Raw genomic sequence first — 25,395 nt, forward strand, 5'->3', positions numbered from 1 at the left:
ATCGTCTCGTTAGGCAGTCCGCTTTGCCCCTCTTTTTTTTTTTTTTTTTTTTTTTGTGAAGTAAAACATAATTCACCAGCTTAACTAAATCAGGCGGGGAGGGTGGGTCAGGGGTGGGGTGGGAAGAGGGGGGAACACTGGCTCCAACTGTAACGCCTTACACAGCCGTGCTCTCCGACTGCCTTGCGTGTGCGAGTGTGTGCGCGTGGATACACGTTTTATTTTGTGTGTGCACTCTGCCAGAATTTCATGAAAATATACCTTTTTAAAAAAATCAAAAAAAAAATCAAGGGCTCGATGGCAATTAACAGTTTTAAGAAAACTATGGAAAAAACAATACTTAACATGAAATGTATCGTGATGGTCATATTTTCTTATATTCTGTGAGACTGGGGGGAGGTGTATACTGTATATTGGGAACTGGGGAGGGTTCTTTTTTTTTTTTTTTTGTCTTTAAACTATGTTTCCTGGTTGCCATGGAGAATGTTTTCGAAAGAAATTGTGATATTTGATGAGATTCCTTTTTTGTTTTCTTCCCCCAAATGCCTCTGTTTAAAAGGGACAGCCTGCAATGTCCCGGTGCGTTAAACTGACAGAGATGTGACGAGAATGAGACACTGACAGAGAGAGGAGAGGGATCAGGAAGTTGTACAGTGCCAAGTTATGTAAATATACACACTTTACATTGAGGAGTGTCTCCAAAAGCAATATCTTGAAAATGGATTTTGTTTATTATTGTACTGTACAGGACTCAGCCCTAAATGTATTATGATTATTATAATAATAATATTATAATTTCTTCCGTTTGTATGACTATACTGAAGACACTTAAGCTCGGAGGAAAAAGATTTTTGTTTTTGTATTGTTTTTTCTTTTTAATGTCCAAGAAATCTCACCACCAACTGTCCTGACGACATTAAAAAAGTAAGCTGAAGTTTCGTTGCCTATAAATGAAATTCACCTATGTACTGCATGAGCGAGAAGAATGTCAAACGGACACAGAAGGCATTGGGACATGACAGTGACTTGCCAGCGACCTCTTTGCCGCTGAACATTGTTAATATTACTTTTGAAGGAGAACTGCGCTCCTTGTTTTTTGCTGCAAAGTGTTGAACACTAAAAAAACAAACCAACATAAAAATGTTAAGATATTTTTAAACGGTGACAGAAAGAAAAAGTTTTAAAAAATAAATTTAAAAAAAGCTGTCGGCCCAATATTATGTTATTTTGGGTTTTTTTGCTTTGTTTTTTTCTTTCAAATAGGAAAATGGTTCCGTTTTGTGATAGCAGTCATTGTATGATGCTTGTACTTGTATTTGTGTGTTTTTTGTGCGATTTGTTTAGTTATTTTTAGACAATCACAAAATAAGATGCAAGCATTGTAAATGGCAGACTGGCGGACATTTTGTGATGTGTACAGTTTGTCAAAAAAAAAAGAAAAAAAACTTCTTCCACTCGTTTAAAGTTTGTAATTATGATTCTTAAGTCATGAAAAATGCTGTTGGTTTTTACTTTTTGTTTTATATTTGTTTTTGTTTTTTTTGTTTGTTTTTTTAATAAAAGCACTACATTATTGTGAATATACTTCATGGTGGTCTCCTTTGAAAACCCCTCATATACTTCACAAACACACGTTTACAAAAAGAATTATAAATACCCAATATAGATACTATTGTTCAGCCAAAACATTAAATACAAACCCTACCAAAATGGCTTGAATAAAACCAAAAGGCCTAATAAGCTCGAAATTATCCAAAAGTAGCTAAATTAAATAGAAAATAGTGAATACGGTGAGGTCAGTGAGTAAAAATGTAGATATAATCCTGTAAGGCGCTTGAAAATTTATGGAAATTTAACCAAATATGTAAAACTATAGTGCTAGGACATGGTGAAGATTTACCTATATACCGGTATTTAAGAAAAAGTATTCCTTGTGGTGGGTTAATATAAGGCTCTCTCAGCACTCCTGATCCACTTTAAAGAGAAAAAAATTACAGATGTGAGAGAGGTTATTTATGTAATTTAAGTATGTTTTCTGGACCTCAAAAACTCACAAATTCATATATCAAGTACGACAGACTTGTCAAGAAGTAAACGAGTCCTTCTCTCAGCTCTCGCGATAGTACAGTAGTTGACAATAGGCGAGTTAAACAACGTTTTCGTTATCGCTCTTATCGACTTTAGGGCCATACATACTATAATATTTTCACTCAAATATTTATGAATTATACTTTTCCAGTACACTGAGAGCTAAAGGTTGAAGAACCAAGAACTTAAATCTCGCGATACAACTTGAGTATCCATAGTAACGCCCAAAACGCCCTAACTGGTTCACAACGGCGTTATTAAACTCTCTGAAACGATATCGTCTTTAACGCTTTTAGCTGTGTGACTGTAATTGTGGTTTCAGGCGCAACCATGTCTAGAAAGAAAGACCCGAAAGATAAAACCAGCGCTGAAGACGAGGCCTGGAAAAGCGCAGGTTAGCCTGTTTTGTTTTTTTTTAATCGAAGAATGGCAGCGCCTTTTTACTTGGACTGCTACTTAACCGTAGCTGTAATTTAATTTTTTGCCACATTATCTGAAAAAATATGTTGTTACTTTAAGCATTTGTACAACTTAGAATTTAACTTTTATTTCGAATGTAACGTTATTTGAAAATACCTGTTTTATATACTCATTCAAATTACGGTTGGGGTCAGAGGTTTGTATATCATGCGCTTGAATCTCATGGCAAGTTAGGGCTTCGAATAATTATTTATTTGAACTATTATTTTTCCAGGGTGGAATGATTGTACAACATACATCTTTAATGACTTTAACAAAACAAGTTGCACAAGATAGAACTTATTTAGGATTTTCTCTTGTCCACATAGAGTAGGTAAATTCTTGTAGGTGCATTTTAGGTGCATTTTATCACTAAAATGCACCTCCACCTAATATGTGGTTAAATGTCTCTTAGCAAGTTTATACTCCAGATACTGTTTTTTAAGCCATCTACAAGCTTCTGGAATAATTTTGGCTGGATATTTAACCACTTTTCTTGGGATATGTGGTACAGTTCATTTAATTTGGTTGATTTACTGCCACAGACCCAGCTTTTAGAGTAGGGGCTTGTTTCTTCGTTGGCATCCTCTCAATGGATTGCAATGTGAAACTGGCTTCCATGTGTACAGTGACACTGGTGTTCCAGCATTTTCCAGTTCACGGCAGACTTGAACCTAGGTGGTTTGTGGGTTATTCCTGAACATTCTTGGCAAAGTGGTGACACATCACATTTTTACTTAAATAAAACTGTGTTGGAATCTGCAGCTGTATAGAAATGGCCCCAAGAGATCTTCCCACCTTGTGAAAATCATCAGTTCTCTTTCTTAGATCTTCACTGAGTTCCATAGACCTATTCGCATTGTTCTGAGCATTAGTCAATCTAATGAGTGCTGTCAAACGAGTCCTTTTTATGCTGGCAAAGAGAAACGATCAGTTGTAATTATTCATGATCACTAATGAGAAGTTAATACGCCTTGGTTGTATTCAAATTTAAAAGACATTGTAGACCCTTCAGCACCACTTATGAAAAGATTTAAGGGAGTGTATGTATATATTTTGACCCTGTGTTGATTAGAGAAAATCCAAAATGAATTCAAACTTGTGGAGCCGGTGCTTGTTTTTGAAAAGCTATTAAAGATGTGTGGTGTACAATGATTTCACCCTGGAAAAAGAAAAGTTCAAAGAAATTATTAAAAGGTCCAAAGTTAACATGACATTCATGCCCATGATTAGCGTATGTGAACGTCTGACCAAAACTGTACTTTATATACTACTTTCTCATGTCAGCTTATTTTCATTATGGCAAACCTTTTTTGAAAAAAGCAAATTAGTAAATACAGGATTATTTTTTCCCCTGAAAAATGGAGCACATGATTAAATAAAAGTTCTTAAAATAAATAAAGTAAGACTTCAAGTTATGTGATCTCATTTTAGGTTTATTTTGAAACAGCTGCAGCACATAATCAAAGCAATCATAACAAGTACACAATAACATGTTTGTTCATCATGAGGTTTTAGTAAAATAAGTTTTCCTGTCTGCAGTCTCTCAAGTAGCACTGATTGCAGTATAGCTGTTTGTGGTAATCTAACACCACACATTATATAGAGATATGATTGACAGTGAAAACTTTTCATGCAATCAAAGTGAAAGTTTTTGATGTTTGCTTTGTGAGTTGCTATGTCAAGACTCTAGGCCTTTCTGTTTACAGGACCGACTCCAAATGAAACTCTTCCTGTTCAGACCTTCGGTAAGCATAAATATGAAGCTCTTCTACTTAGTGTGGTTGTGGTGATAGCTGAGATTTGCACTTATCCCCATTGCCCTACAGATGAATATCAGTGCACAGGAAATGCAGAGACTGACTTCCCTGCGCTGTGTGCTCTACTGAACGTGAAGGATATCCCAGCTGTTATTGCCAAGTTCCCAGCCTCCTCCGCCAGTCAAACTGAAGGTGTCACCAGTAAACAAGAGATGGTTCTGCTTTGAGTAGTATCACACTGACAGAGAAACAGAAAATAAAACAACAACAAAAAAAATCTGTGATAATTGTGACATTAGAGCAAGAAGGATCATGGGAATGTGTTCATGTTTTTGAATACTATATGCTTTGATTTGAATGTGTTTTCCACACATTACCAACATTTAGCGTTTTCAGGTGAATTATGGCTAACAGACCTAGCGTAGAAAAATATACTACTGGAGAGGCAGAGACTTAAAGCCCATATTGATGATAAAAATGTGTCAATTAATGAGAATGTATTGGCATCAGTAATCTAAACATTTGGAATGTTTCTGCACAAAATAATAAAACCTCTTGAGACCCAAGATCTTGTTTGGCATGCATGAGATGGAGCAGGTTGAGCAGGACAAAAGGTGCAGGGTCTCAGGAGGTTAAACATTACACATCTACAAACACAAAGAGACATGGAAGTAAGCATGACCATGAATGCTTCACTGGAATTTGTTGTTACAGAGTCACCAGGTCGTCTGTATTTCTTAGATTTCAGTCACACAGATATTGTAAATTATTTTACCAACCGTTGCAGTATTATTGTGGTCAGCATTATTTCGAATTACTCCTTGATGCTCATTCCTACAGTATAAACAGTAAATATAATTTATATGATCTCAGACTCTCTTACTAATAATAATTTTCCTCCTAAAGATTACCAGTTACAGACAAGTGATGCTTTTTTCTGCTCAAAGCCCTGCCTAACACTGGAGCTGGAGAGTAAAGACAGAGCCAGGAGCATGAAGGTTTCTGGTGAGAGGAAAAGAAGGCGAGGGTTTATAACTGTACTTGGCATTAATTCAACATTTAAAGAATTTGAGTTTCTGAGTCTGTAGTTATCACTGGTTACCTGCAGTCATATCATTCTATGTTGTGTGTAATGTCAGAGTTTGAAAGACATCATTGGATCTTGTTAATTGAGAAGTGAGCTCATATTATTGTTTGAAGCATGTGGTGAGAAAATGACTGGATATGTCATGAATGAACAGGATGGAGGGTGAATGAGCAGATTTTCCGAGTGCTAGAAAAGATGCTCCCCTCCATGAACCAGCTACAGAGCCTTGGGTGAGTAATGAGGTGCTGCAGGGAGGCACACTCCTGTTACAGCGAACGAGGTTACAGCTGTCACTGTTTTGTTCTTGTTTGTTGGTGTAATCTTGTCCACGGTTGTGCAGGTTTTGGCAGGCGGGACTGACAGATCGCATGGTAGTCGCCCTCATGAACACAATACCGCTGTGCTCCAGCCTCAGGTGAGCAGATACACACTGTCCCCCAAGCATTTTGCACCACATCACAACAGGTCCAAATGTGTTTTGACTTCATGCCAGGAAATTATGTAGAATAGCAGACAAATTTCGCTTTAGCACTGAGAGTTACTGAAACAGCCCCTCTGATTTGTGTTCACTTAGGGTTGTGGCACTGGAAGGCAATGTTCTTCCACAGCAGGGCTACCACCTTCTTCTTTCTGAGGACAGTGTGTAAGTAGCGTAACAGTCACACATGTAAACATGTTTGTAGTAGCCATTTGTTAAAAATCAGGTTCATAATCAAAACGGCACTGATGCACCGTGATTCATCCCAAGTTCAGGTCGTGCAGTGCATGGAGAAAATGCAGAAGCGCAAAAGCTACATCTCAACCTCTACAGGCCTCAGTTAGCATGTTAAATGTTAATGTTCATGACAGCAACAACATGGCAGCACAGCTTAGGTTTGCAAAGTTATGTCTGAACAAGCCATGAGACTTCTGGAACAAAGTCTTTTGGACAGAACACCAAAGTGTGAAACACAAATGTGACTCCCCTGCTCCCAAATAAGGGTAGTCTGTCGCAGGGTAACACAGAGAGACAGACAAACATTCACACTGCTAACCTAACCCTGGGACGAAGTTGGAGTACCCAGAGAGAACCTACTCATAGGGAGAACATGCAAAATCCACACAGAAAGGCCTGGCCAGATGGTGGATTCTAACCCAGGACTTTCTTGCTATGCAACAATCCTAGCCACATTACCACAGTCCAAACAGATTTATCTATTACAGAGTGGAAAACACTTGTTCATACAGCACTACTCTCCACAAAAACACACAGCTTAGACTGGTTGGGATGCTCAATACAAAAGTTTTGAGATTGTTTCAAGCTTATGAAGTGGAAATGTTTTGAAACACTGACCCAAAGTATAGAGCTTTGTTTACAATAGTGCAACAGAATAGCATTAAGATGTGACAATAGCAAAAGCCGCCAGTAGGTGTCACTGTGGAGATGGGTGTCACATTGTTTTTGACAGTTCTGACAAAAACTGCTTCAAATGTTTCACAAAACCTCGCTTTATCCATCACGAGAATTAGAAATCCCTTTGTCAGGTCATAATTTAAAGTCGGCGCTTCTAACCTTCCAATAATTGAAAACACAGAGAGAAAAAAACTGAACAGCAGAGAGGAGAGAAAACAATACAAGTCATATAAAATTATGAGCTGGGTCATATTGACTCCACCTTATATCACTCTCCTCCACAAGAAATGCCTGATTTATATGAGATAAGACATCTGCCATAGTGTTATCAGTCTCCTTCAGATGGTGTACTCAGTGTTGAAATCTTGCAGCAATAAGGACCTGCATCATTGTTACTGAGCATTTGAGATATAAGCAGGGGATTGTGGTCATTGTGATCATCAGCGGAGGTGGTGCTGGAACCAAAGTACACCTCAGAATGTTGCATACCCAAAAGTAACGCTAAGGTTTCTTTCTCAGTTGTGCTCTAAATCATTTGGGGTTTCTTGAATTTCTTTGAAAAACAGCATACTGGATGATGAACACTTCTGTCAACCTCACTCTAATTTACTGTACCTGCACCATAAGCACTGGTGTCACTTTCTAGTTTAAAGTCATGAGCGTAATGCACAGCGGTTTCGGCAGAAACCAGGCATGGTGGTGGAGAGGTGATGATTTGGGCTTATTTTGCAGCCACAGGACATGGGCATCTTGCAGTCACTGAGTAGACCATGAAGTCCTCTGTGTACCAAAATATTCTGGAGTTGCCGTTTATGGTGTTTCTATAAGCTAGTGAATTGTGGCGTGTCGTTATTTTTTCACAGAACTGCATAGAGTCCTCATTTTTTCACTGTACCTGACAACAAAGTCCCCCCAAAAAATAAAATAAAGAAAAATCTTTTTAAAGCAATTTTGACAAGTGAGTAAGAAAATAAGCCAAAATAAAGCAAAGTAGCTAACAAAAAACATCTGCAAAAATGAAACTTTCAACATATTATAATTCTTAAACAACAAATTAATAAATAGCGACCGCAATGTTGGAAAACCCTCTTCCTGTATTTACACACCCTTCTGCACACAAGAGCAGTTAATGTCATGCGTTTCTTTGATCCAGCCTCACTCACTTGTCTCTGAGAAATAACCGGATAGGAGTTGAAGGCGCTCGCCTGATTGGTTCAGCGCTTTCGACAGCCAGGTCTGCCAACAAAAACCTCCTGTCACTCAACCTGGCGTTCAACCGTATATGTGATGCAGGTGCTGCACTTATCGCTCAGGTATAACCCAGATCTGATGGCATATTCCCTGGTGTATGTCCCCTGTGTGACCGCTGAGCTGATGTCTCTGTCGCCGTCCTGTTTTGCCTCAGGGCCTGCGGCTGAATCGTACTTTGCTCTTTCTCTCGCTGTGCAACAATCAGGTTGGAGATGCAGGAGCTGCTCAGCTGGCTGCGGTATCAATTTACATCACAGAGTTTAACTGACAGATAATGCATTTAAATTAGCAGTTAAAATGTCTTAAATCATATTCATCTTATTGCATTATGTAATGTAATTTAATAAGCCTCCAGTGCTTGCTACTCCCCTTTTCAGGTACTTCGTGAGTTTGCCTTAACTCATGATGAAATAGTGGAGAGGAGGAAGCTGCTTCTGAAAAGAGTGCAAGCTGTAAGAGTGGCAGTGTCATTCACTGAACTGACTTTAATAACTAAGTGCTCTGAATAGCACTGCTTTCACAGCACATGTAGTTAAACCGCTTTCAGGTTTATTTTTGATCTGTTTTTTTCAGGCTTTAGTGAAGGATGAGCCTCTCCAAACATTAGCTGGCAGCACCACCTCACTGGGTGGCAACAAAGGAGAGACCACAGGCACTCCTAAAAAAAAGGTTTCATGTGAAAACTGACTTTTAGCAAATTCTTAAACTAGTGTGTGCTGCAAATCTTGTGCTATTGATTCTTATTACAGGAAGCAACCAGAAAAGACGAGAAACCGGACGCCAACAAAGACAACCAAAAGCCAAACAAGAAAAGTAATCGCTCCTGTCGCACCTGAAACACTTGTTCTGTTCTCTGAGAGATGACAGCTGTGTTTATCGTTTATCCCTGACATCTTTTCTAGCCACTGATACAAGAGCGTTTCAGGCTAGAGGTGGAAAGGCAGAGGGCAAAGAGAAGCAACATGCAGAAGAGGTAACGTTTTCTGTTTGCTGAGCATCATGTGGATGCACAACACAGTATAAAATTTCACTGGTTTCACTTTGTTTTTTTTCTTTTTTTTCCCCCTGCAGGATACATCAAATACTTGCCTGAATAAGGTTTGTTTGATGCAACATTTTGTGAAGCAAAAATATAATTCTCAATGATGGCGCTGATCTGACGGTTCTCCGTGAGCAGGCAGAGTTGGTGGATCCAGCAAATCCCCTGCTGCACCCGTCGGTGGATCCCAGGGACGGACAGGTCTTCATGTCCGGAAACACGACTCTTGTTTCCCTCAACCTGGCAGGTCAGCAGCTGTGGTGCATTTATCTGTGCTTCTCAGGAAAGTCAAAGCACAAAATCAAAGTCAAATTTATTTATATAGCACATTTAAAACCACAACTGTTGACCAAAGTGCTGTACATTTAAAATAATCAAAAGAGATAAAAACAACTACTGTTAGATTTGATGGCAGGACTTGTCTTTGACTTCTTGCAAGTGTGGACATGCATTATCAGGACTGAAATAAAGTCTTTTGGTGTGTGTTTGTGTAGGAAACAGAATCACAGAGAAGTCGCTGCCTCACTTTTTGGCGTCACTTCAAGCGCAGGGCGAGGGTGGAGGTCTGCTGCGTCTCTGTCTGCAGGTACGTAGCACTCACAGGGCACTCAAGTTGACACTGTACGAAACGTATTAGAGCCACATGAAGTTTTAAAAAAAGAATTTTTTTTTTCTTTTCTTTTGCTTTTTGGAATTTTTGAGACTAAACGTGACATTTTAACATAAAAGTTGAATTTTGCAAATAAATCAGAAGATGACGTTTTTCTTTGTGTTTTGTGAATAAACTTTAAATGTCAGGAATAAAGTTGGCATTTGAAGGTGAATGTCACCTCTGACTCGCTCGCTTCATGCTCAGAATGCCAAAAATAGCACCTCCTTTCTGATCGCCACAAAAAATTAGACTTATTTTTTGACATTATTACTAAATGTTAAACTAAAAAACAAAGCAAAGCAAAAAGGCTTTCACATTTCAATTTTATTGATATGGCTCCAAGATCCTCCGCCTCTGTGTGTGGGCGTCTGTGCACAATTCCCCTGAACTGCATTTAGACAAAAAAATGACTTTAAAATCGTTCACAGCCGCTGTCATCACATTATTTATATTATATTATGTTTCAGCATTTATTAAAGTCTGTTTTGCTTTATTGCATCCTAGCTGAGTCTTTCATTAGTTGTTCCCATTTCATTCCATTTTACCTAAATATAAGTGCTGATTAATGTGAACATTATTTGCTATAATTTCTGATCTCTCTCTCTCTCTCTCTCTCTCTCTCTCTCTCACAGAGAAACATTTTCCCACCAGAAAATGAGCTTTACGTGAAGATAAAGGAAATGATGGCTGCCTCAGATCCAATGAAAAAAAATAACTCTGAAGAGGAGGGACTGGGAGAGTAGAGAGGCTGACAGAATGGGCCTTCACTTTGTCTTATAGCAACACAAATATGTGTATAATTGTATAATAATAATTTCAGCTGTTTGATTGATTGATTGATTGAATCTTTATTTTGAACATGTTGAAAAAGTATAAAAAAAAAAATAGAATTAAAAGAGACAAATGAACAAAGCAAACAAAAGGAAAACGAGCAACCACAACTCCAAATAACGTCCATGTTCAAAAAGGAGCAGGAAGAAGCATAAGCTTATTTAATCCCACCCCTTTTCCACTATCTAGTATCAATAGACTACAGAAATACCTCCTTGCAATTACATTATATGTTATGTGTAATTTTTTTTTTTTAAATATATACACATATATGTTTCTATCTATCCATACATACGTATATACACACATACGCACATATACACATTTTCAATAACCCCATTAATTATTTGTCAGAATTAATTAAAGAGAATAATATGAGTGAACAGGGCAGCCAATCAGAACTGCGTAGATTAATTGTTTTAGTTAAGTCACCTTACAGTTACCAGCCATCACTCAGGTGACATGCACATTAGGTTTATTGGTGGTTCTAAATTGGTTATGGATAGATGGACATTGGGAAATGCTAGTGTCTTTGAGTAATACAGATGTTCTGCTACAGACTGTTTGTCTCCTGGATTTTGATGTTTTTTTCTCCAGGATCTGAACCATTATGGCTTCAGAATATGGTTAGAGGGATTTATATGATTTGTATCTCCTGGAATCAAACTGTGTAATCCACTATCCTGTAGTGCTGGGCTTTTAATTAATTAATATTCCATTCCGGTCCCATCATCAAACTATTCATTATTTTCCCTAAAAATAAATAAATAAATAAATGTAAAAGTTCCAATTTTGGAGTTACAGCTCTTAATGCTTTTTTGTACTTTACCTTCCACATCTGCTCCAGGTGTTCCTATATTCTTTATTTTCCCCATCATCTTAAATTTATAGTCATATTAGTTTGCTTTCATTTTTCTGGTGTCTGCATCCCACAGTTTGACAACCGTTGCCTTGGATGGTTCTTCACATTTATGCCTCTTCTGATGCTGAAGGCACATCAGTGGTGTCATTCCCCGAGGTGCCACCAGGGGGCTGTCGAGGAAAATTAAAACATAAACTGACAAAGGTTTAATTATCGTAATTTACACTCAATCAGTCTAATACCTGGGAAATCTATACTATATTTTATTTGATTTGGGAATATCCATAACAAAATTGTACACTATGTTAAAAGCTAAATATTTTTTTTACATATGATCAATAGTGTTTATTATTATTATTGCTATTATTATATTTATTATTACATATTATATGCGTTTGCCTTAAAAAGTTAAAGAAAATTTATCTTAAATAAATAAAGGCCTGAAAAGACTAAACAAGGCGGGTTTTCGACCTCTCCAAAATGGCTGCCATATCCTGATAAATTCGTCACGTCCGGCTAATGCTCAAAGGAGCTACCAATATGAACCTCTTGCTTCCGGTAATGCCTCCTTTTCGGCAGCGGCTATTTCCTCGCCAACATGCCAGTGAGTATAGACAGGCAGTATCGAAATGACATTTTTATAAGTTAACGGGCCTTCAGGGAGTCACCGCACGGCTCAACGTGTACATGAGAGACCGGCGATTCGATCGGTGCCGGTTTGAGACATATAGCCGGGTTTTGGACTGAGTTTGGCGGGACTAAATGTTCCCATTTGGGCGCATTTGCGAGCGCATTGTGATACAAGATGGCTGCGCACACACCGCAAACATGGAGCCAGTTCAACGACCGATGATACAGCCTCGAAAACCCAATATTCAGAGCTATATTTTCGCTTTGCTTGGTGTCTTTTAGAGTGGCCATCGACGTATTTTACCGAGGATGTTTGACTATTTGGGGAACAATTCGTGATCGATGTAAATGCGCACGTTGGGTTACCTAATCCAAGAAATGTAGGCCGATCGTGGAGCCTGAACGTGCACGTAGCACGAGCAAAACATGGCAACTGAAGCGTTTTTAAGCTAAATAATAAAGCTAAATGTCCCTGATAAAGCGCCCTTTCTTTTGAATTTGATAGCTTGGTATTTTTATTTAATTTTCTCTAATTGCTCTCTATGAGTTGAATAACGCTTACCCTCTTTTATTTCCTCATTTTCTTAAATCTTGTAGCTCGCAAAAGACTTGTTGCACCCGTCCCCTGAGGAGGAGAAGAGGAGGCACAAGAAGAAGCGTCTTGTTCAGAGTCCCAACTCTTACTTCATGGATGTAAAATGTCCAGGTACGCTTTCTGTACACACACACACACACACAGGTCACCTGGGGTTTGAGTTTTACCTGTGAGCGTTTGCGGGGGTTTGAGTTTTGGATTATCGACCATTGTGATTGTTTTGCAGGATGCTACAAGATCACGACGGTGTTCAGCCATGCTCAGACAGTCGTGCTGTGTGTGGGCTGCTCTACAGTCCTGTGTCAGCCCACCGGAGGCAAAGCACGTCTCACAGAGGGTCAGTATTCATCTACAGCAGGGGTGTCCTCCGATGGCATTCAGTGGCCTGCTGATATAAACGCAGACTGTATCATGCATTTTTTTAAAATCTATTTTGGGGGGTTTGTGGTAGAGGCAGAAATATCTAGAATGGGGATGATTTTTGCACTTTTAATGGGCATGCCACTAGACGAATTACAGGAAACGTGAGCCTCAGGCTGGGGTGTTCGTCCTGTCACCCATTTTTCCCCTGTGCCAGAACTTTAATACGCTTTTAGTGACTGAGGTTGGTCACACATCCAGACTCTGTTTTACTGGTAATACCAAATTCGTTATCAAAGTGATGCTGCTATGTGTTATTCCAAACTGGAATATAGTTACGACTGGAATAATTTCAGACATTTAAAGCCTGGAATAACAGATAGGCTACAGAACTATAGATGTCATCAAATAGCATTCAGAAAGTGCAGGACATCAACATCCAGGAGCTGATTTTGCTCTTTATGAAAAATAATGCTGTTGTCTTGTTTCTTACTGACAGAGGTGGGTGTCATTAATCTGGAAATGCCGATACAATTTTGTGTGTTGTTTCTAAATCATTATGACGTTTTGGCCGCACTGCTAAGTGACTGGACTTCCTCTGTCGTGGTCTTGCAGTCTCATTCCGGTGCCAGATCAACCTCAGTTTGCAGAAGGGTTGAGCTAGACTACTGGCTCCCCCCTTTCGAAGGCTGAGAACAGATTATTTACCGCCCTAAAGCTAGTGAGAGTGCAGATTTCAGGGTGGCTTGTTGAATTAGTGTACAGGGAATGGGGAAAATTAAAGCTGACCTAATCAGTCACATGACTGAAAGCAATGACTCTTGTATTGGTGCTGTGCAGCACAATGGCAGCATGCTATGCTCTGCATTAATCCTGTAGCCTGACTGTCATTGTCTCTTTTGGCAGGGTGCTCATTCAGGAGGAAGCAGCACTAGCTGTCCTCCCCGGAGCTGAAGGGGAGAGGAGGGGATGGACCGGTTGATATCAGCGCCTTCGAGACGGCAGCGGCGGCGGACCCTGCGGCACGATCGGAAACGAGATCTGGAGGCTTAACGGGACAGCAGATGGATTTCCTCTGTTAATGTTGACAGATGGTTTGTTGCTGTAACTCCACCCTCCAACCCTGTCTCTCTAAATAAAATGTTGTTTTGGCTAAAGGAATGGTTTGTGTGTCTTTGTTGTTTTGTTATTTTAAGCTGGAAAATAAAGGTTGTGTTGTCACCTTTATGATAAAGTAGTTCAGGTTACGGTTGGATTTTTATTACAATAGCAAACTGCTGGACTTTATACACATTTTATTACACAATCAGAAAGATGCAGCATTTACAGAATAAAAGCTGGCTTAGTTTATGCATTTAGTGGAGCTAAAAGTATCTCCTGGTTATTTTGATCATGGACAACCTAAGAAGGTGAAATATTTCAGAAGTCCACATCTGATAAGTAAAATCTTCCTGCAATAAATTCAAATTAAGCTTATTGGGCAAAGACGGTTTAATTTTCATTTTTTTTATTGCTGCCACAGTACTAACTTCTACATTTTAAAGTTATTTCTGCTACAGAAAATATATTTTAATACAATTATACATCTCTTTTCCCTTTCTCTTCAAGTCTGTTTAAGCTGCAGTAAAGGCAGATAACTTCTTCTCAAGCGTCCTTAGAAGCCTGCGTCTGCCATCCCTCTACCTGTCTTCTCTGCTCACGCTTGCAATCTCCGTCTTCCCCTCCCTCTCCCTGAGCAGGTGGCGGATGGAGGAATTCTGTGTGGACAGTGTGCTGGAGAGGAGCGGCATCAGGCTCCTGAAGCCCTCCCTCAGCTCCTCCACACTCTTCTCCAGAGTGTGGATGTGTGTGTCCAGATCCCCCCTGCAGCCCTGCACCTCCGACAGCACGTCATACATCAGGTTCTGCATCTTCGTATAAATCGGTGCGCAGTTAGGGGAAAGAAAAGAAAATTGTATCAGCAATTAGATTCTTTTATTTCTTTTTTGGGGTGTTAGAAGGACACGTGTTGCCTGCACTTCCTCTCATACCTTGTTAAGGTCCACAAGTGTGTTCCCCTGGTCAGCAAGAATTCTCTTCTCCATCTTCACTTGCCGCAGCCTGGAGATAAAATTGCTTGGTTTTATGACATTGCTACTTTTTCATTTTAAGACGAGCAGTAATTTAAAGGGTCAGTCAGACACATGACCGGAGAAACAAGCCATAAACGCGACACGACGTCAACAGATTTTATGAGGACTTTGGTAGAGAGTAGCTCCCATAAAACAATTTAAAGGCATCTCTCTGGATTATGCAACGGCACCAAATGAAAATCTTCCAAATTTAGCAAGGAATGGTTGATATAAAAGTCAGCATAACTTGTGGCTTGAAGGAACAATTGCAGGCTAAAATGTACTGTAAGGCAAGGCAAGGCAAGTTTATTTGTATAGCACAATTCAACAACAAGGTGATTCAAAGTGCTTTACAGAGACATTAGAAACAAGAACAAATAAAAAGCACGATTTAAAATTGAATAAAACAAGCAAATAAACTAACTAACTAATTAACAAACAAACAAACAACAGTATATAAAATCAAAACAGATAAAATCAGAACAGTAGATAAAATCAGTAGTTAAATGTAAGTTTTGAAATTTAAGCTTAAAAGTGTGGATTTGGTGCTTTATTCAAATGCAGCTGAGAACAGGTGAGTCTTCAACCTGGATTTAAATAAACTGAGTGTTTCAGCTGATCTGAGGCTTTCTGGGAGTTTGTTCCAGATATAAGGAGCATAAAAGCTGAATGCAGCTTCTCCGTGTCTGGTTCTGACTCTGGGAACTGATAAAAGACCGGATCCAGATGACCTGAGGGATCTGGATGGTTCATACTGGGTCAGGAGGTCATTGATGTATTTTGGTCCTAAACCATTCAGAGCTTTATAGGCCAGCATCAGAACTTTAAAGTCTATCCTCTGACGGACAGGCAACCAGTGTAAAGACCTCAGAGCTGGACTGATGTGGTCCACTTTTTTGGTCTTAGTGAGGACTCGAGCAGCAGAGTTCTGAATGAGCTGTAGTTGTCTGACTGATTTTTTAGGTAGACCTGTAAAGATGCTGTTACAGTAATCAAGCCTACTAAAGATGAATGCATGGACTAGTTTTTCCAGGTCCTGTTGAGACATCAGATCTTTTATCCTTGATATATTCTTGAGGTGATAGTAAGCTGACTTTGTTATTGTCTTAATGTGTTTTTCTAAGTTTAGGTCTGCATCCATCACTACACCCAAATTTCTCGCCTGGTTTGTGGTTTTTAGATGTATAGATTGAAGTTCTCTGGTGACCTGTAATCGTTTTTCTTTGGCGCCAAAGACTATTACCTCAGTTTTGTTTTTGTTTAGCTGGAGAAAATTGTGGCACAACCAGTCATTGATTTCCTCAATGCATTTACCAAGAGCCTGTACAGGGCCTCGGTCTCCTGGTGACATTGTGATATATATTTGTGTGTCATCTGCATAGCTGTGATAGTTTATTTTGTTGTTGTTTATAATCTGTGCCAGTGGGAGCATGTAGATGTTAAACAGAAGGGGTCCCAAGATGGAACCTTGGGGAACTCCACATGTGATACTTGTCTGCTCAGATGTGAAGTTACCTATTGATACAAAGTATTTCCTGTTTTCTACGTATGTTTTGAACCAGTTTAGTACAGTTCCTGAAAGACCTGTCCAGTTCTCCAGTCGTTTGAGTAATATGTTGTGGTCAACTGTATCAAATGCTGCACTGAGATCCAGTAAAACTAGGACTGTAATTGCAGCAGTAGACAAGAGTGATATAGTAGTAATCAAGTGGCTTTTATTTAGAAGAAATATCTTCTTATAAGGTGTGGCGGAAAATCCCCAAGTGACAAAGCTGAACTTTTGCCTTTCAGAGACAATGTATATGGACACAAATGGCACCACTCCTTGGTTTTCACTTCATTTTGGTTGTTTCCATTTTTTACACGGGCTGGGCATCTAATTTAAATGACCTTTCATTGAATTCATACCTTAAATTTGTCATTTGCTTCAGATGACTATGTAGGAGAAGACGTGACTTTAAAGGACTCGATTCAAACTGGGCGGTTCATTAGAAATCCTAAATCTGTTTTACAGTTAGGGCCGAGATTTTTTGATAATGACACAGTTTGTATAGTTTTGCCTCTGTACATCACCACAGTGGATTTAAAACCAAATAAAGTGTGACTGAAGTGCAGATTTTTAGCTTAAAATCAAACTATTTTGTACACAGTCACCCGTTTTCAGTCCAAGAATTATTGGTCAACTATAAGTTTTAAATAAAAACATTGTTTTTAATACCTTTCATACTTATCAAACATTGTTGATTCTGTTCATCTGGACGTAGCGTTTTCAGTGGGAAAAGCCTTTCGTCACTCATCCAAGTGACTTCTTCAGTCTCATCTTATAAACAGTACATTTGCACAATGATCAAAACCAGCCCACTGAATGAACAATGGGCTGTGAGGCCGGTTCCTTGATCATTAAAATGCAAATTGTCATGACCATTGATCGACGCTACGTCCAGATGAACAGAATCAACCTTGTGGGATTTACTTACCTGGATGTTTGAGCATGCATCAAGACATTGTTTTTAATACTTGTGGAAGTCGCTTGTGAGTCTCTCGGCCTTCGATTTTGCGTGCAATAACTGAAAAGCATGCTCTGTTGGGTAGAGATCAGGTGACTGGCTTGGTCATTGAAGAATATCCCATTTCGTTGCTTTGAGAAACTGCAAAATTGCTTTTGGAGCTTCCTCTGGCTCATTATCGATTTGCACTGCAAGGCACTGTCTGATCAGCTTTGCAGCATTTAGCTGAGTCTGAGCAGAGAGTACATCTCTGCACACTTCATCTGTACATTATCAGTGTAACCAGTGACCCGGTTACACTGGCAGCCATACATGCCCATGCTGTAACTCTTCCTCCAGCCTGTCAGACAGATCACGCTATATGCTTCGGATTCGTCTTGGCTTCATCTGTCCTAAGAATTGTTTCAGAGCTGTGCAGCTGCTTTTAGATGTTTTCTGAGTCTAATCTGGTTTTCCTATTGAAAACTGTGGTTAGCGCCTTGTTGTAAACCCTCTGTATTTACATTTGTAAAATAGTCTCTTGATTGTAGACTTTGAGACTGATGCAACTGCCTTCTCCAGAGTGTTCTTAACTCGGTTAGGTGTTGTGTTGGAGTTGTTTTAAACGAAGGAAATTAATTTGTGATCATGCACCCAAGTGCTGTGGTCTGTTAGGCCCTTTGGTGCTGCTGAGCTGACCAGCACTTTCCTCCTTTTTCACAATGCACCACGTTGTTGATTTGGCCACTCCTAAAGTCTTTGCAATCTCTTTGCTTACATTTATTTTTCTTTTGCCTAATAATGACCTCCCTCACTTGCACTGACATCTCTTTGGGCTTCATGTTTAAAATTACAAGTTCAGCACTTTGAATCAACTTCAGATATTATGTTTGCTTTATTTTTCGCTGAATGACGAGGGAACAGGCTTCACCTGGCCATAAAGCTTCTTATCAGTCAACTGTCCAGTTACTTTTTGAGCCTCTGAAAATGGTGAACGGTGCATAAAAACAACTGTGATTCCTAAACAGATTTTAATACTTTTGTAAAACCTCTTGTATGAAAGCTTAAAGTCTTCAATCACATCTATGATTTGAAACTGTGTCCAACCATTTATGGAATTATGGACCTAATACTATATTAGAGAGAATGAGGAAGGCTGGAGGAGGAAAGTAGATCTATTCATTTTTTAATGGCACATAATTTAAAATGAATTTAAAATGAGCGGCAATCAATCATTTCAGGCAGTGATTGATAAAGAGGTTATTATTATTATGTGTGGGTTAAGTGCCTTACTGGTGGATGGCCAGGAGCAGCTTCCGCTGGTGCATGCGGACTTTGGTGTGGTCTTTTAACAGCTTAGTGTGCTTGTAGATAAGCCAAGTCTCTCTCAGCACATTCGCTGCAGCAATTTTTATCTGGTGAAAAGAAGAAAAATCACGAGGAGAGTTATTGTATGTTTATGCACAAAATCTTAGGAGTGCTGTTATTTACAGCACATGCTGAAAAACGCTGAAAAACGCTGACAAAAGCTGGAACGAATCCCAGTGCACCATGAGGAAATTTTTAAAATCGAAAATGAGGAAAAAATCGAGTGAGCCAATTCCTCCATTTTCCAAAATGCTTTTTGAAAAAAAAAACTTTATTCATTTAGTATCCATACAGAACAGGAAAAAAATAATGCCAATCATAGCAAACTGATTTTATTGGAAGATGATGCCACTCGTTTTGAAGATTTTAAGTCAGATTTGTTTTCTGGCATTCAAAAAGTCCTGGATTTTGAGTAAAATAAGTCAATATGTGGTATCTGATATCAAATCCTGCATGGTACGGTGTACAAACAGGAAAGAAGTGAAGCCTTTGAATAATATCTCTTACTTTTGGACATGTTTAATCATCAATAACAATTTTTAAAAAAGGAGATACTAGTATTCACCCTCTTGGAGATGTGTGAGTCCATCATGAAATTGTGAACATGTTTCTCCGCCCTGGTCAGCTCCAGCTTCCTGGCAACCACTGCCACCACCAACACTGTGCAGCCGGCTCCCTGCAGGAGTCACAAACGTTTAAACGTTCAGATTGAGATTTGCATTCAGAGTCAGCGCTCGCTCGTTACAGAGACAACTATCCACCCTCTGCCTCACCATTATCCCTGTGAGAAGGCAAATGCTGCGTCCACAGTAAGTGTGGGGGACCACATCTCCATACCCGATAGACAAGAAGGTGACGGAGACCATCCACAGGGCCTCCATGTAGTTGCTACTCAGGTCCCTGTAGTTGTGGTGTCTGCAGAAATAAAACAATCTACTCACACTGATATCTGTGCAAAATCCCCTGTTTTTTATCCTAGATTTACATATAAATATATACTGGTATATATATTTTTTGAACCTCTGAATTTATGTTGCATTTTACCAAAAAATACTACTTTTCATAAGGCTTATGTCTGCGTGGGTTCACAATCCCGTATGTTATGGTATTCTTAAGTGCTTGAAAAGAAGGCAACTGGACTTCTTGGTTCATGAAGACATTTAGACTCTCATGTTGGAGGGTATTTCACCACTAAATAACTGACAGAGAATCCCAGATATTTAAATCCTACTAGGAGGTGTCCTGTTGGTGGTTGTCCTGATGGTGGTTGAGCCAATCATGGGTGTTGTCACATGAGCTAAGGTGTGAAAAAAGGCCAGGGTTAAGGTGTAAAACGTCGCAGTATCAGGTTAACGGTCACATGTGGGAAGGTGTGAGTAGTGCTTGAACTGCCCAAGAAGGGATGTCAAGACTGTATTTTAGGTGGCTGATACCTGGTGTCAGCCACCACCTTTGATCAGCGATAGTTATTCACAGTAGATGGCCTCCTTTAGAGGTAGAGGTCCCAGGAATCGTCAGTGCACTGTACAGCAAACACTGCGCTGTTCAGTTTGTGTTTGAGTGCTGAGATGCACACCGGCGTATTACCTGGTCTGAAGTACACTGGGGCAGTGATGTTGTTCCATCTGTCATCCTGTTTCTCCTGCGTTGGTTTCTGAGGTTTTTTCCTTGCCATCTCCATCAATTTAACGAAGGCCTGGTTAGGATAACCACATGTTTAAGAGCTTTCATTATGTGTGTACATCCCTTTTTTGTCCACGCTGCCTCAGAGGGGTTGCAGGCTCACCCCATGTAGGTGGTTGCAGTCAAAGAGCAGGTCATGGTCTGTGTTGAGGTTTCCATCCACCTTCATGAGCACAGCAGAGTCTAGGAATGGTAACTTATCATCCTTGGCATCCTCCCAGGTGAAGTTAATGTTTCTGTTCACTCTTCTTCTTCAGTTTCAATTTTGATCCAGCTGCCAACCACATATCGGAACCAGTGAGTAGCTTGTGGTTGTCCCTCTGAAAGAGCCCGAATCTTCCTCCATGTAAAGGTAATGGTGACACTGGGAATAGCACTTTCATGTTTTTGTCTGTAGAAAGAGGCAGAGGTCTAATGGGGTGCAGATCTGATCGTTTTGGACAGATGGTTTGAGGGAAGAGTAAAGGAGGCCCACTGTGAACGACACCAGCTATCAGCCACCTACAATGCAGTCTTGAGACCCCTCCCCCAGGCTTTTCTGCCTCCGCACTCACATCTTGCCTCAGTTGACCTCAATAGCTCACATGATGGTGGCGTGTCTTACAGAGGTTTGCACCTCAGAACTGCAGACACCTCTTGTATGCGAGGCGAAATGTCCTCACGTCTTCAAGATCACTATCATATTCAAAATTAGCAGCATCATAGATTAGCTGATATTTAATCTTGTCAATATCATGCAGCCTGCACAGATAAGGAACAGTGGAAGAAAATTGGATTTGCTGCTGCCAGTGGGAAGATTTTACTACTACTCTTTATCTGCCAGAAGTTGGGCGAAAATGAAACGTTAGATATCCCAGAGAGCCGGAGCCAGTCTACAAATATCCTGACATACCTCTCGCAGACATGTAAGCCCCATGCCGCCACAATCCACAGAGAAACACTGAAAATCATCAGCACGGTCCCGGGGTAGGTGGTCATCAGTGTTTTCCCCACAAACCGGGTGTTGAAGTGTATCTGAAGATCACAAACGGGATACGTTACATCATAATTTGACATTAGGGGCCTACTTAACCAAACTATTTAGGATAGCACTTGTCAGATTATGATTATATAATACAGAGGACATGAGGGATAAGAAAACTTGTTCTCAATCTGGCTTGACACATGGATAGTAGGTTTGGTATTGCAGAAGCAGGGGACAGAGGTTGTTTTCATCACTCTTAAATAGCATTAGTAAGGGAAGGGATTAGGCAGGTGGGTATTATCAACTGTGGAAAAGAAAAGCAGACAAGTAAAGGAGAGCTAGAGAGGGACATAGCCAACATGTGAAACCACAGGGGTTCATTGGGGCAAAACTGTGATAATCACACCTCAAGTGTCACACCTCTACAGACCTCTCGGCCCACCTAGACATAAGACATAAAGAGATGTGCATGAAATGTTCATAAAAGGAAGCCCAGACCCAAATCATTATCCAAAATATAGACTTAAAATTCCACGAATCCTGCTCCAAAGCCTAGAATTTCTCTCCTTCCTTCGATTTATATGCGTTATGATCTCATCACAGTACTATCCAAGCCAGATAAGCCCAAAGCCAGATTCTGCAGGGGGAGCCCAAAGGTGACTTCCCACCTTGTTCAGCGCCCCAATACTGCGTGAGGCCGTGTCTGTGAAGAGGCGGCTGTGCAGCATCATTGCCCGACCGAGCAGGTAGAGCCTCAGGAACATGGGCAGAGCCAGGACGATCTCCAGCTCTGTCTCTGACAGTGTCATGCGGGTCTTGACCTGCAGGAAGTAGGCCTGCAGACCCACTGGATAAGGATGAATGGCCACCACTGCCAGCTCCAGGACTATCAGAGCCAAACGGTCCGTTGTCATGGCAATCCGCCAATCCTCTGCACCAATATCATGAACGTAGAGCTGCCAGGGGGATCAGAAGAGTGCATTAGTGTGCAAGCGATTTCTGTGAAGAACTGTGCACAGTTTGTGGATCACAGCACAGAACGAACTATAAAATTATATTTACTGTCTTTTCTCTGAGTCAGACTTCTAAAAATACTTAAGATGAATAATCTGAGACTCAAAATCACCATTTGGTTTTATTATTTTAGGCATCACGAACTATAAAGGCTGCTGATTGGTTGCAAAGACAAATTTCCAAATGTAAAGAACAAGTTACCTGCACCTCACACCAGTGATATGCTATGATGAGGCCAATCAGGATGAGTGTAGTAAAACTGATGACTGACTTGAGTGCCAGGGAGTAGATGGAGCTCTGTGGGTGACACACACAAATATGACATCTCTGTCAGCTGATGACCTTCATTATGAAGTTCAGGCTATGAAAAGATATCAACAGTCATAATCTTATATCCATGTATGTGCATAACCACATGCTTGATCTTCCTGTGCATGTTTTCTATAACACTTTTACAACTCTTTTACAGGCTAGAGTTCCCGCCCACCCCCACACTCCCTTCCTCTCTGACCTTGCTGTAGATGCTCCAGGAGAGCTCCGTCTCCATCACCATCACCACAACACCGAATATCCCCACCGCCAGGGCGCAGTCGTTCAGGCGTTGCCTCCTCAGAAACAGTGCCCTCCTGCGAACCAGCCGCCAGCCGATGTTGTGGGACCTCCGGTACCGGTCGTCGTCGTCATCGGTTTTGTGCTTTGGGCTGGTCTTAGGGCTGCAAGTGGGGCTCGTGCTGGGGCACTCAGCTCCTGGCAGCAGGCCTTTTGCCTCACACGGATCCTGATGATGTTCGGTCTCCTTGTTGCGTTGCTGGGGGTTGTCGTCCTTGCTGGTTATTATTATCTCTGGAAGACTCTGGCGGTCTTGCATCTCCACAGAAACGTTACCAGACTTGCGTTGACCTTGACCGTCGACATCCCTGATTTCTCGGGGTGACCTGCAGGGGCCCTCAAAGGGTGACCCACAGCGAGCAATCGGCACATCAGTGAAAGATGTGACTTTTTCCTGCAGTCTGTGGCATCCTGAGAGTTTGCCTTTGCACTGGTGGTTTCGGTCTTTTTGACCTGGCCTACTCCCCCCTGACCTTTTCTCACCCTTCTTCTCTTTCCCTTTGGATTTGTCTCCCCTTTTGTTGCAGCGAGGAGATGGCGTGACATAAAGGTGGCCGTTGTATAAAGGTGTGGTGGCCATGGCCTGGGTTCTGTCCAGCCACACGGGGTGCTCGGCTGCTGTTTGGACCGTGTGGTGAATCCCACATAGAGGGGCACACGCCTGGGGCTGAGGAACCATCCTCGGTGGCAGGATGGGGCGCTGGACATCCACCTCATCTCCATCTACCATTGAGGAGGTCATGGAAGGGGGATGCTCCATGATGAGAAGGCTAAACAGTCTTTGAAAGAGGGTTAGAGAGACAGATGACGATGTTAGACAACATGGGAAACCACTGAATACGGTTTGAAAAGAAGCTTCAGTCACGGGAAGCTTAGTGAAGAGATTTTATTATGGTTTTTACATTTGTTGTATTCACATGATCATCATAGAGAATAACTAAAAAAGCAACAAAACTATAATTTTTTTAAAACATAAAGTAATCAAAATGCACTAGTTGTGTAAGCTCCAAATGTTTTCCTTTCACATATTTTGTTCTTACCTTTCGGGTCAGTGTTCCCAGTCTGTAGCCAATCCACTGCAAGGATGAAAAAAGGCCTTAAGTCTGAGTTTAATCTGTTTATTTCCCTCCTGGTATTTCAGAGTTGCATCTCAAGGTCCTGAAGGTCACATGTGCTTAAATCACAGAGATCCTAAAGTGAATATCCAATATTCAGATCATTAAAAATTTCAGGCTGGAACACCAGTGAGCCGTGGTTTGTTCGGATCAGAATATTCCAAACGTCCGCACTCTTCACGCAGTCTACGAACTTCCCAGAAATCCATCAGCAGCCTCAGCATCACGGAGCTCCTCCCATAAATTTAAGTGAAGTTTATGAACTCCTGCATATGACGACATATACCCACAGATATCCATTACATTTTCAGGCTTTTATTCCCGTATTCGACCGCGTTTCCCACTGCGTTAATGTCCGCTGTCAGGGCATCTTCCTCAAAGCTGGAGGGGCTTAATGACCGCAAAGTCTCTAAGTTGCAGATGTTGTGTGGAGCAAAGGCAAAGAGAGAGTCATCTGTCATCAGAGCTTTTTTTTTTTTTTTAGCTGGGATTGACAGACTTCATCCTCCCTATATTTGTGTGTGTGTGTCTGTGTGTGTGTGTGTAAGAGGGAGCGAGAAAGGCTGCTTAAATATAGGTGGCCTAGTGTCAGAAATAAGCCTGAAATTATTTAAAAGTCATAAGAAATGAGACTTCATTAATTGGTATCATTATAGTGAAGGGAGGAGTGTGTTATGCAATCTTTTTTTTTCAGAATAAATCTAATCTTCAAAATGGAATAACAGTCAATTTGAAATCAGACAGAAGATTAGATTTGAAGATTAATCAAGCGAGACACAGATCTGCTGCTTATGAGCTTATGAAATATCAAATATGTCACTTCTGAATCGAACAATATGCACAGAGCACAGTGAAGTATTAAGTATTAAAGTCATAACAATGACATTCGGCGTCATCTAAATCCTTGTGACAGATGGGTCTGCAGATAATAGACCTCCCTCCAAATGGAAAGACCCAAGGAGCAAAGTGTGGGCGGAGCGCATCCGGATAGTGGCAGGATAAAGAACGGCATTATCTAATCTGAAGACAACATGTATT

The 25,395-nt window shown here is 40.6% G+C and overlaps 3 protein-coding genes, 1 long non-coding RNA gene and 1 other non-coding gene across 7 annotated transcripts; 3 read left to right on the forward strand and 2 right to left on the reverse strand.

Annotated features, from left to right (window-relative positions):
• The first annotated feature begins 1,211 nt into the window (after window positions 1–1,211).
• Window positions 1,212–10,565, forward strand: lrrc71 (leucine rich repeat containing 71). Its single transcript, XM_026156878.1, has 17 exons — window positions 1,212–2,482; window positions 4,257–4,295; window positions 4,377–4,499; window positions 5,214–5,312; window positions 5,549–5,624; window positions 5,735–5,809; window positions 5,969–6,037; window positions 7,941–8,100; window positions 8,193–8,276; window positions 8,416–8,490; window positions 8,612–8,707; window positions 8,788–8,851; window positions 8,941–9,011; window positions 9,110–9,136; window positions 9,216–9,324; window positions 9,572–9,663; window positions 10,362–10,565. Exons 1-17 carry the CDS (start codon window positions 2,419–2,421, stop codon window positions 10,470–10,472), a joined length of 1,434 nt encoding a protein of 477 aa, XP_026012663.1. The 5' UTR covers window positions 1,212–2,418; the 3' UTR covers window positions 10,473–10,565.
• On the reverse strand, window positions 9,636–12,673 carry LOC113014994 (uncharacterized). The gene is made up of 3 exons (XR_003271045.1): window positions 12,615–12,673; window positions 11,390–11,592; window positions 9,636–9,696 (listed from the first exon to the last, which is right to left on the reverse strand). It is a non-coding gene; the product is annotated as an uncharacterized LOC113014994 (long non-coding RNA).
• On the forward strand, window positions 11,944–14,168 carry rps27.1 (ribosomal protein S27, isoform 1). The gene is made up of 4 exons (XM_026156879.1): window positions 11,944–12,026; window positions 12,650–12,758; window positions 12,874–12,984; window positions 13,914–14,168. Exons 1-4 carry the CDS (start codon window positions 12,021–12,023, stop codon window positions 13,940–13,942), a joined length of 255 nt encoding a protein of 84 aa, XP_026012664.1. The 5' UTR covers window positions 11,944–12,020; the 3' UTR covers window positions 13,943–14,168.
• Window positions 13,579–13,708, forward strand: LOC113015455 (small nucleolar RNA SNORA35). Its single transcript, XR_003271125.1, has one exon. It is a non-coding gene; the product is annotated as a small nucleolar RNA SNORA35 (small nucleolar RNA).
• A 435-nt stretch (window positions 14,169–14,603) lies between the features above and the next one.
• On the reverse strand, window positions 14,604–24,813 carry LOC113014995 (small conductance calcium-activated potassium channel protein 1-like). Of its 3 annotated transcripts, none has more exons than XM_026156881.1 (11): window positions 24,283–24,813; window positions 23,145–24,021; window positions 22,835–22,930; window positions 22,288–22,575; window positions 22,026–22,061; window positions 21,548–21,669; window positions 19,746–19,887; window positions 19,538–19,648; window positions 18,898–19,019; window positions 15,038–15,107; window positions 14,604–14,911 (listed from the first exon to the last, which is right to left on the reverse strand). In XM_026156881.1, the coding sequence occupies exons 2-11, from the start codon at window positions 24,000–24,002 to the stop codon at window positions 14,687–14,689; spliced, it is 2,070 nt and encodes a 689-aa protein (XP_026012666.1). In that variant the 5' UTR covers window positions 24,003–24,021; window positions 24,283–24,813; the 3' UTR covers window positions 14,604–14,686. The 3 variants fall into 3 exon arrangements, with proteins under 3 accessions (XP_026012666.1, XP_026012665.1, XP_026012667.1); XM_026156880.1 differs by having other exon boundaries at window positions 14,604–14,917; XM_026156882.1 differs by lacking the exon at window positions 22,026–22,061 and having other exon boundaries at window positions 14,604–14,917.
• Window positions 24,814–25,395: the final 582 nt, after the last annotated feature.

Source organism: Astatotilapia calliptera, chromosome 22 (assembly GCF_900246225.1).
Source record: "Astatotilapia calliptera chromosome 22, fAstCal1.2, whole genome shotgun sequence".
Taxonomy (NCBI): domain Eukaryota; kingdom Metazoa; phylum Chordata; class Actinopteri; order Cichliformes; family Cichlidae; genus Astatotilapia; species Astatotilapia calliptera.